Genomic DNA, 10,491 nt, shown 5'->3' with positions numbered 1-10,491 from the left:
GATTTGCAGACAAAACTCAGAAGGCTGAAAGTTAGTTCATGGTACAGATAAAGTAGATGGGCAGGGTCCCTCCCCATATATCCGGGCCTCGCTGGTCTGTCCCCGACGCTGCCCAGTCCCGTGAGCGGTGTCCCATCCTGGTCCCACGCAGTCCACTCACTGTCCCTGTGCCACTCTCTCTATCCCACGGACACTTTCCCAGTCTCCGGCCACGGTCATAGGCGCGGGGGCCAGATCTGTGTTCTCAGTACCTGTCGCTGGGTTCCCCAGCTGTACCCTGCCCATTCCTACCATTCTGTCCCGACTCTCCTAGTTTCTGCCCACGGCCACATGCATGTGGTAGACATTTTTTTTTTTCCTTAACCACACCTGAGGGATGCTCAGGGAATCATGTGAGGTGCCAAGGACGGAACTAGGGCTGGCTCCAGGCAAGGCAAGTACCTTAATCCCAGGGCCAGCTCCTGGTCTACAGTAAAGAGAAGGCAAGGAGAAAAGAAAACCACCACCTCACGTTTGCCTTCTACAGAAGTCGTGAGCCAGGTGAGCATTTGCAGGTGGGACTTCCTACAGAGACAGAGGTCAAAGGGAAATCTTCACTAAGGTTCCCAGATAAGCACCTACTAGTCCAGGGTAGCTTAGGGGTGAATGTGCACAGTAGCGGAATTGAAAACAGCCCGAGTTTTCCACGGGCATCCGGGTAAGGCCGTCCGCCCTGCCTGGCCGTCCAGGGGTCACCCGGTTCTACTCTCCAAACAGAAGGGGGCTGGAAAGCCCTCAGCCATTCCCCTACTCACGGAGGAAACTGGTTGGCGCGGAATTGTTTTTATTATCACACATTGCTGACCTGTTTATCTTCCTGCCTGTCCCGCTCCCTCAGGGCCACATCCTGCCTCTCTGCCCTTTAGGAAAACAATCCAAACGCAGCTAGCATTTATTGAGTGCTGACTGCATACCTAACCTCTAGTTTCAGGATTTTTTTTACGGATGGGGAGTTGGGGGCACACCTGGTGGTGCTCAGGGCAGGTTCAGGGATCCATATGGATGCTGGGGATCGAACCCAGGTCGGTCCCGGGCAAGGCAAACACCCTACCGGCTGTATCACTCGCTCATCCTAACCCCCAGTTTTAAGTGGGTGCCAGCCCTACCCGCGAAGTTCAAAACATTACTGCTTGGCTTTCTGCCCTAGGTCGCCAGGTTCTTGCCACCGTAAGGCTATCTTAGGCTTCCAGGTAGGGTGGGACGCCCGGACCGCGGCTGCGTGGGAGACTCCCCGCATCCAGGCACTGGGGGGAGGAGGCCACGGGGATTCCCTTCAAGGCGTGGTCCACGCCCTCCCTCGCGCCCCGGATGCCCGGCTGGTAGGTGAGGGGCTGTCCATCACTGGGCTCTGGGCGTGGCCTCGCCACACGGACCAATCACCGGAGCCACCTTTTAGACGGCCTCCACCACCCCCTCCACGCCCCGGGAATCCGGCCGAGCGCGGAGCCACTGAGCTTGCGCGGCGGGACTCGCGCCAATCCGCGTTCCCCGCGCGCCTTCCCCCGGGCACAGCCAGCTCCCGGGCGTCTCGGAAAAGAGGGGCTCCGTCCCGGTGGGCTAGCGGGAAAGCTCGAGTGATGCTGGGGGTCCGTCCAGCGGGGGGTCAGCTCCGGGTCCTGCCGGGCTCGCGGTCCGCGCTGCCCGTTTCTCCCCGTGCCACGCAGGGTCCTTGCCCCCCGTTTCTCGGTGACCCGCGAGGCTCCTGTCCGAGATGACGCAGCAGGTCCCCTCCTGGCCGGCCGGGGTCTGCGCGGCTCTCGGGGGGCTTCCCGGGTGCCCCGCGGTGACTCGAGGCAGGGTGGGGTGCGGGCGACGCCCCTCCTTGCCCTGAAACGTCGGTCCCCGCAGAGGCGCCGAGGGGCTCGGGGATGGGGCTCAGGGAGGTCGCCGAGCCCCGAACCTGCGGTGGCCTCGGGGTCCCCAAGGCGCCGGGAGCCCCCCCACACCCGCCAGCCCGGCCGCTGCTTCTCGGGACTCGGCCCCGGCGCTCCCCGGAGGAGCGTGCCCGGCCCGCGGCCCGCGTCCAGCCCCGCCCCCGCGCGGCCGCCCCGCCCCGCGCCGGACACCCCGCCCCGAGGAGGCGGCCCGGGAGCGGCGGCGCAGGGAGGCCGGGGGCATGGGGGCGCCGCGCGCACGCTCGGCCCGAGCCGGCCCCGGCGGCGCACGGAGCGCAGGGGCGCGCGGACGGCCGTGAGTGAGCGGGCGCGGCGGGCGGCGGGCCGGGCCCTGCGCCCAGGGCGCACCTGGCGGCGGCGCGGCGGGGCCGGAGCGCGGGGCCGAGCGCGGCGGCGAGGATGTCGCAGCCGCCGCTGCCGGGCTCGGCGGAGACTCGGAAGTTCACGCGGGCGCTGAGTAAGCCGGGCACGGCGGCCGAGCTGCGGCAGAGCGTGTCGGAGGTGGTGCGCGGCTCCGTGCTGCTGGTGAGTGCGGGGCGGCGGGCGGCCGGGCGCGCCGGGGCGGAGTCGCCGGCCGGCCGGGTCTGCCGGGGGGAGAGGTGGCGGGGAAAGGAGCCCGGGGTGCTGGAGAGGGAAGAGGAGCGATCCTAGGGGGGCAGCAACTTCCAGATCCCCCCGCCCTGCGTCTGCCCATCACCCCCCCCACCGTCGCCCCTTCCCTTCTGGGCAGTGCTTTGCCTCGGGCGTCACCTCGCCACCTCCCGTCTCTTCCTTCCTCCCCACCCCCCCCCCCGCCCGCCCCATCACCTCCTTGTGCCTACTTCCCCCATCCCTATTGTAGATCTTGGCACCTGTAACTCGGAGGGTCGCTGGAGGGAGCGTGGAGGTGGGGGGCGCGCTGGCTCGAAACGCGGGTCCCTCGGACTCCGTGGGACCGATCAAACTCAGGGGCTCGGCATCCTTTCCTGTGCCTCCCACCCGCTGCTCGGCATCTTGGGGTTTGGCCGCCTTCTCCTGAAGGCTCAGGAGCGGGGCGTCCGGGGTGAGTCGCACCTGGCGGCACCCAAGTTGCGCGCCCTGGCAGGAGCGGAGCCAGCAGCCCCGGGTGAATCTGACGGTGGCAGGACATCAGAACAGGCACCTGGGCGTGAGGGAGATGAAGTTTTCAATGAACTTTTCCACTGCCAGGCCCGATCCCGCCGGGTCGGAATGCGCGCAGCGCACCCGGGGCGCGGGCACACCGGTGCGGGTCCTGCTGGATTTGGCGGCGTTCAGTGCACCCGGGCCCCGGGATGCGCGCAGAGGCGCAGGTTGCCGGAAACACTCGTGCACGCCGTCGTGGGCATTTGTTTTCTTGAAAGGGGCTCGTTTGTGGGTTTGGGAGTCGAGTTCGTTGGGAGGAGGCGAGAAGACGGGCCTTGCTGGGGTGGGTCGCTTCCTGGGGCTGCAGGCCCCGGTGCCTGTTTAACATGGGGGGGGGGGGCGGGGACGGGGGCATCCTTCCGGGGTGGCCGGAGATTTGGCTGAGATGGGGGCTGAAACTTCGCCGATTTCTAGTCGGCTCACCTTGACTTTTCTCTCAGCCCCTGAGGTCTGCCAATGCACTGTGATTTTTCAGGCTGCAGGCTATTGATCACTACTAGGATATCGAGGTTTTATTTGACTGAAACGCACCAGTTTTCAGTAAGGAGTGAGCGGGGAGCTGGGGCGAGGCCAGAACCTGCCCAGTTTCTGTTGCTTCAGCCTCCGGTTTTCGTCCCACATTTCCAAGCCTTTCTGCTCCGTGGGTGCAGGTGAAGGATGAAGCCTGGAACGTTTTATTTATTTATTTTTTGTTTGCACGTAAAGCTGAAGTCTGTCTACTGGAGGCTGCTGTCCTCGTCAGGGGTTCGAGGGCAAAGACGAGCAAATAAATTCCAGGATTGTGCAGCGTGCTGGTGGGAGGGCCGGGCCGGGGTGTGTGTGGGGTGGGGGGACTGAATATGCCACTGGGGGTGCAGAGCTGCCAACCCCGGCACAGCACTGCTCACAGCGGAGCCGGCGACAATCCTGGGTGACCCTTCCCTAAGAGGACGCTCCTCTGGTCGTGGCCCCGCAGTGCCCACTCCCATGGTGAGCAGAGTTTTGCAGGCCTGCGCCCTCCCCCTCGTGTTGCCTCTCGGTTGCCCCCAGCCGCTGTCTCATCCTAGGGCTGCCTCTCCGCCGTCCACACTCTGTGACCCGAGACAGGATCAATCCGGAAATGGGCAGGGGGGAGCATGTGGACCCGCTGGGGCCAGGAGAGAGTCTGGGAGTGAGTGGGAGCTGCGGTCGAGAAGGTTCTGCCCTGCTGGAGGAGGAATTTGGGACAGCTCTCGGAAACCTCCCTCCCCTCCTCTCCCCTCCCTGCTGCCTGCTTCTGCCGATGCCCCCGGGGCTAGCCGGCGAGCCAGTGCGGGCACACCTGGGCACACCTGCCCCGAGGCGCTTGGCTCGACGTGGCTCCTGGGGGGCTCCGAAGGTAGCCCCATCCTCACAGGAGGCAGAGCCGCCAGCAAGCCCAGGGCCGGCCGTCGGTGCTGTGAGGACCTGCGTTTGGACGGCGGCCCTTGCTGTTCCCGGCCGGCCCGGCCAGGTCTGAGACAGCCTCTCGCGTAGTAAATGCTCCACGAGTATTCTTCAGAGCTGACTAATAAAGCAACTCCGCAGATGGACTAAAAAGAGAAAACAAACAGGGGACGGATTTACTAGCTCTTCCCACGCTCCCAGTATTGATGAGCGGCTGGTGGGAAGTGCGGGGACAGTCACCCAAACAAGGTCCGTGAGCCATCAAGGCGGGCATCGATATGAAAGTCGACGGCATCATTCAGTTCTTCTTTTCATGTTTTTTTTTTTTTTTTTTGGGCCACACACGGCTGTGCTCAGGGCTTACTCCTGGCTCTGCACTCAGGGGTCACTCCTGGGGGGGCTTTGGGGGGGGCCATGTGGGGTGCTGGGATTGGACCCGGGTTGGCTGTGTGCGAGGCAAATGCCCTCCCCGCCGTACTGTCTACTAGGCCTCTGGTCATTTGTTCTCATCTGTGCTCGCGTGTGACTCTTTTCAAGTGTGGGTTGCTCTCCCAGGAGCCTTGGAATTAACGATGATGATGATGATGATGATGATGATGATGAAGGACCCTGTTCTGGAGCTGGAGGCACAGTGCCAACACCCTGGGCTCTGGGTCAGAGCACTGGGTCAGAGCATCCAGTTCCACTTCTGCCCCTCCCAGGTGTGTGGTATACTTTGTAACACTTCCCGGCTCTTGGGCGGGTTAGAGGCAGAGCCCTTGGACAACCCTGGTGACGTCCCCAGGGCTGTCCCTTCTCACAGTCTCAGTGCTCCTATTAATTGAGGAACTACACTGGAGAGTTTCTAAAGCCCTCCCCGCCAACCTTTTAAACCCCCCACCCTTTTTTTTTGTAGTGCAGGGTCCAGGGCCGCACATGCCAGGCACGCACTCCCCCCCACACCCCAGACCTCGGGTCTCTCCTCCCCTCTAACCCCGCCCCCCCCCCCCCCCCCCGCCTTGCTTGAATTCTAGGCTGCCTTAAGAGTCCTGGGCTAGTTGTGTTCCTCACTGTGGGGACAGTAGTGGATTTTCGGTAATGAAGGAGGCATCGCCATAGCTAAGGGATTTCCGGCGTAGAGGGAACAGTATGCGCACCCTCCGACGAAAATCCTGGTCCTTCCCTGAGCAGGGTGGAACTGTGACTGGTTCCGGGACTCCAGGACAGCCCCAAAAAGGTTATTTGGATAAAGAATGCAGCATGTAGGTCATCGGGCTGAGTGTGATCTCTGTGTGCAGGGGACCTGGGGTTGAGTCTGTCCTTAAGCACTGCTGGCCAGCCCCCCCCCCCCCCCCCCCGCCCCAGTCCCTGGAATTCCCCTGAGCACCCCTGGCGTGGGGACCCTCCCCATCCAATAAAAAAAAAGATGAAACAGAGCATCCTAATAACATAGATTGATAGGAATATGACGCCCCAGGACTGAAATTTTTTTTTTCTCTTTGGGTCACACTCAGTGATGCTCAGGGGTTACTCCCGGCTCTGCACTCAGAAATCACTCCTGGCAGTGCTCGGGGGACCCTATGGGATGCCGGGGATCGAACCGGGTTGGCTGCATGCAAGGCAAACCCCTCCCGCTGTGCTATCGCTCCAGCCCCGCAGGACTGAAAATTCTGAGAGTGTGGATGTGCCGTGGACGCATCAGCACCTGCTGCTTCTCCTGGGTGTGCTGGACTCAGGCCCCGTGCCCCCCCCGCCCCCTCCCCCTGCCCCCCAGCTCTCAGGACAGCCTGTTGATCTGGTGTGCTTTGGTAGGTATTTGGAGCTGGGACTCTTCATAAGGCTCCCTTTCATGTGCATGACAGGCGACAGGGTTCCAGGCCCTCCAGATCAGGTCTGAAATCGGCCACAAGGAGACGGTTGCTCTTCCGGCCGTGGGGGCGGCCCCCACAAAGGCGCAGGGTATTGATGCCCACGTCAGGTGGCTGCCGGCCGCCTTATCCATCTCATCGCCTTGGCTTCAGACTCGCCTGCCACATCCAGCCCTGCCCGCCAGCCCTCCCTGCCGCGCTCCTTGGGGCGGAGCCAAGAGGGGTCGAAGGCGGATTTCCCCCCTGGGCTCCAGGGAGGAAGGACAGACAGACAGACAGACAGGAGATGCTGGGCTTGGCTTCCCCCCACAGCTGGCTTCTGGCCTTTCTCACCGTCAGGCAGCTCAAGTTTCTAGTTTTTTAACGTGGGGTCACGTGAGCGCGGGGTGCTGCTCCCCTAGATCCTCAGGTAACGCGAAACCTGTCGGCTGTCACTTCCCATCAGATAGGTCGGACGGAACCGCGGGGCCGGGCTGGTGTTGGCTTCACCCCGCCGGCTCTCTCCACCCTCCGCTGGAATCACCCAGAACCGGAAGCAGGGCGGGGGCCCGCTGCGGGCCGAGCACCCACAGCAGGCTCTTTGCCTCTGGTTTCTGGTCCATTTGGCTGGGGGCGGGGCGAGGGGTGGGCCCGGGTGCCCAGGCGGGATGCCTTGGTTCCGAAAGGGGAGGGCCCTGATTGTGAAATCCTCAAACACTTTTTTATTTCCTTTTTGGGTCACACCTGGTGATGCTCAGGGGTGACTCCTGGCTCTGCACTCAGGAATTACTCCTGGTGGTGCTCGGGGGACCCTATGGCTCTACCCGCTGTGCTATTCCTCCAGCCACCAAACATTTATTTATTGATTTTTCCTATTTTGGACCGGTTCAGTCTTGCCCCGTGCGAGGCGCCTCAGTTGGGCAGCGGGCTATGCCAGTGTGACCCCAGTCAGCCCTTTTCAGAAAGATGGGCAGCAGCATAACGGGTGGACCCCCGCTCTAGCTCAGAGGAACCGGGGTGCCCGAGAAAGGCTGCAGGAAGCATGGAGGTGCTAGACCCAGTCGATCAATGCACACATCGGGGCGGCCGTTTCCAGAAACGTCTGAGGGACTGAGCAGATGCTGGGAGTGCAGGTGTGGGCGGGCCACGAAGGTACAGAGCAGCCTGGGGACGTTTGAGGAGAAACGTGTTGAGGAAACAGTGTCGCTAAGTTGGAGGGCCCTCTCAGGAGGGCCGTGGAGGTGCCAGGTTGTGTTCCTCTCCTGAGTGCCTCTGAGACCATTTGCGAGAAGAGCCTCCAGCCGCCCCATGAGGGAATATAGGCTGCTTTTCGCCTCGGACCCGTCAGGGGTGAGTAAGATGGATTTTACAGCACAGAGACGCGGCAGAGGCCTGGACGGGCAGACCCAGGGAAGGATGGGGGTGTCCATGCCATGAGAGGGGAGACACCCCCCCCCACAGGCCTCTGTCCAGTAGGTAAGCAGTGAGGGCCACGGAGATGCCCCCTTTGGGTAAGGTGGGTTCCCCGTTCAGTGTTTGGGGCTGGTGGGAAATGACGGGGGGGGGGCCCGCAATTTTATTTATTTGGGGGCCAGACCTAGTGATGTTCAGGGGGTTACTCCTGGTGCTGCCCTCAGGGATCACTTCTTGGGGGCCCGTACGGGATACTGGGGATCGGACCTGGGTCAGCCACGTGCAAGGCCAGCGCCTTACCTGCTGAACTATTGCTGTGGCCCAAGAGGGCTGCATGTTGATTTATTTTTTAAATCTCCTGCTAAAAACTAAAATTATAACTACCAGTAAGCGTTGCCTGTCAGGCAGTGGAAACCGCATCGGCCGGGGTTGAGACTCAGCGGCGGCCTTCCTGGGTGGTACCTTGGGCTCCATCCGCACTTACCTGCCTCCCCGGCACCCCCCGGAGTGGCGGGAGACCAAGGAAAGAAAAGAGAGAAAAACATCATCAAACACACTTGTGAATAATTACCTCAGGGTGGGGAGGCATTTTTTTGGACATGAAAGGAGAAAACCTGTTTGCCCTGGGCGGTGGCAGGGAGGTGGGGGGGTGGCCAGGTCAGATTGGTCTTCATCCCATTGCCTCTTCACTGACTGAAGTTGTTTTCGGGTGTATTTGGTTGTGTGTGGGGTTGGGGGGTGTTGGGCGGGGGGCGAGGGCTGAGCCCCCCTTTGCCGCTGCTGACCTAGGGTTTTGAGGAAATGATTCCACCGAAACCTGAATTTCCTCATCTGAGGACTAATTCTCAGATCATTCTTAGGTCTTAACTGCCTGAAGAGCATTTTGAAAATGAAGGTGAGGGGCTGGAGTGATAGCACAGCGGGGAGGGTGTTTGCCTTGCATGTGGCCGACCCGGGTTCGATTCCCAGCATCCCATATGGTTCCCCCGAGCACCACCAGGAGTCATTCCTGAGTGCATGAACCAGGAGTCACCCCTGAGCATCGCAGGATGTGACCCAAAAAGAAAAAAAAAAAAGGTGAAACCAGATAATGTCAAGTAAGTCCTTAACTAGTGTAAGCTCTCCACTGGTTAATGAGAGAAAATGTTGGCAGCCTTATTTGTCTATTTTTCAAAGCAAATACTGCCTGCCCCCCCTTTTTCCTGCCCTCCCCCTGCCTAACCCTGAGTTCTTTTGTCCATGACTGCGGGTTTACTCTCATTTGTTTTGTTCATTGGTTTTAAACTTCCTTGTAGCACACACAGGGTTGAAATCATTGAATATGTGTCTTCTTGGTTTTACTTCTTCCTTATTTTACCTCTCACTTATTTTACTTAATTATCAACCAAATTCTGTTTTGCACAGATGGCAAATGTCATTTAATAAAGCATAGCCGGTGGTGTCTATTGTGTCTGATGGCACCTCACCTCCTCCCCCGCCTGTTTATGGTCTGCCTTCGTGTTTCTCTGGGTGGGGGCTTGGGCGGTGTCGGGCCACGGCTCGGCCGTGCTCGGGGCTTTCCCGGGCTCCGTGCCCAGGGGTCATTCCTGGAGGTGCTGGTGGGGCCCCTCTGGTGTGCTGGGGACTTGAACAGGGCTTGGCTGTGGGCCCGGCGGGCACCGTGACCCCTGTCCTGTCTCTCTGACCCTGCGACCGGGGCTGAGCGATGGCAGTGTTGCCACGAACACGGGGTGTGATTCTGCATGGGAATGTCTTCCTGCTCTTTGGGGACAGACCCGGAGTGCATTGCTCTACCCCAAGGAGGAGGGTTTGAACTCGCCTGGGGTGGATTTTCTCACTTCTGGAGCCAGCACGCATCCAGCACTTACTGTATTGAGTACTTACACCGAGTGTTTCCTGTGCCCCGGATCTGTGCAGGGGCCACCTCCGGCTCACAGCCCGACTCTTGGTCTGCAGGGACACGGCCTTGGACGAGGTGTCCCCGCCTCTTTGCCCACTCCAGCCACTTGTCCCGCATGTCGTCGGCCCCGACAGCGCTGAGTCAAGCCGTGACGCCTAGGAGTGGACACGTGCTCTGTTTATCTGTGCCTCGCTCTAGCGTTCGGCCTTGAAAGATGCGCCGAGAGTTCCACGCTGCAGAAGCCACGTGGAGAAGGGCTGCCCGTGGGGAGGGCGCTTACCTTGCATGAGGCCCACCCGGGTTCGATCCCTGGCTCTGCCAGGAGTAATTTCTTTTTTTTTTTTTTCTTTTTGGGTCACATCCGGCAATGCACAGAGGTTACTCCTGCCTCTGCACTCAGGAATCATCCCTGGCAGTGCTCAGGGGACCATATGGGATGCTGGGAATCGAACCCGGGTCGGCCGCGTGCAAGGCAAATGCCCTACCTGCTGTGCTATTGCTCCAGCCCTTGCCAAGAGTAATTTCTGAGTGCAACCCAGGAGTAACCAGCCCCTGAGCGTTTTGATGGCTCAATCCCCTCCATCCCCTCCCCCCCGCCCAAAAAAGGGAAGAGGAGGGAGGGTCAGTGATAGGGACAGACAGTCCCTCGGAGTGAGGGATTCTGTTAGACAGCACAGAGCCAAGGCAGGGCCCCGCGGCAGCTCAGGAACAGAGGGGCTGGCTTGGCAAGCCCGAAACCAAGTTCTGTCTCCCGCCCTGCCGGCTGGGACCCTCAGCTCCGCTCCAGGAAGAGGGCATGAGTGTGGGGGCAGGAGGGCAGCGTAAGCATCAGGCCCGCCAGCGCCGGCCGGCTGCCTCCTGCCCTGTGTAT

At 61.0% G+C, this 10,491-nt stretch overlaps 1 protein-coding gene across 5 annotated transcripts in view; it reads left to right on the top strand.

Annotated features, from left to right (window-relative positions):
- Nucleotides 1-2,239: 2,239 nt before the first annotated feature.
- The window catches only part of DOCK9 (dedicator of cytokinesis 9), a 237,162-nt gene continuing 228,910 nt past the window's right edge, over nucleotides 2,240-10,491 (top strand). For all 5 annotated transcript variants that reach the window (XM_055146277.1, XM_055146257.1, XM_055146246.1 and 2 more), the window contains exon 1: nucleotides 2,240-2,459. In XM_055146277.1, the coding sequence (XP_055002252.1) occupies nucleotides 2,334-2,459 (126 nt within the window). In that variant the 5' untranslated portion in view covers nucleotides 2,240-2,333. The remainder of the gene's footprint in view (nucleotides 2,460-10,491) is intronic.

This window comes from Sorex araneus, chromosome 1 (assembly GCF_027595985.1).
Source record: "Sorex araneus isolate mSorAra2 chromosome 1, mSorAra2.pri, whole genome shotgun sequence".
NCBI lineage: Eukaryota > Metazoa > Chordata > Mammalia > Eulipotyphla > Soricidae > Sorex > Sorex araneus.
Note: the sequence above shows the minus strand (reverse complement) of the source record. Positions and strands in the feature narration are given on the sequence as shown.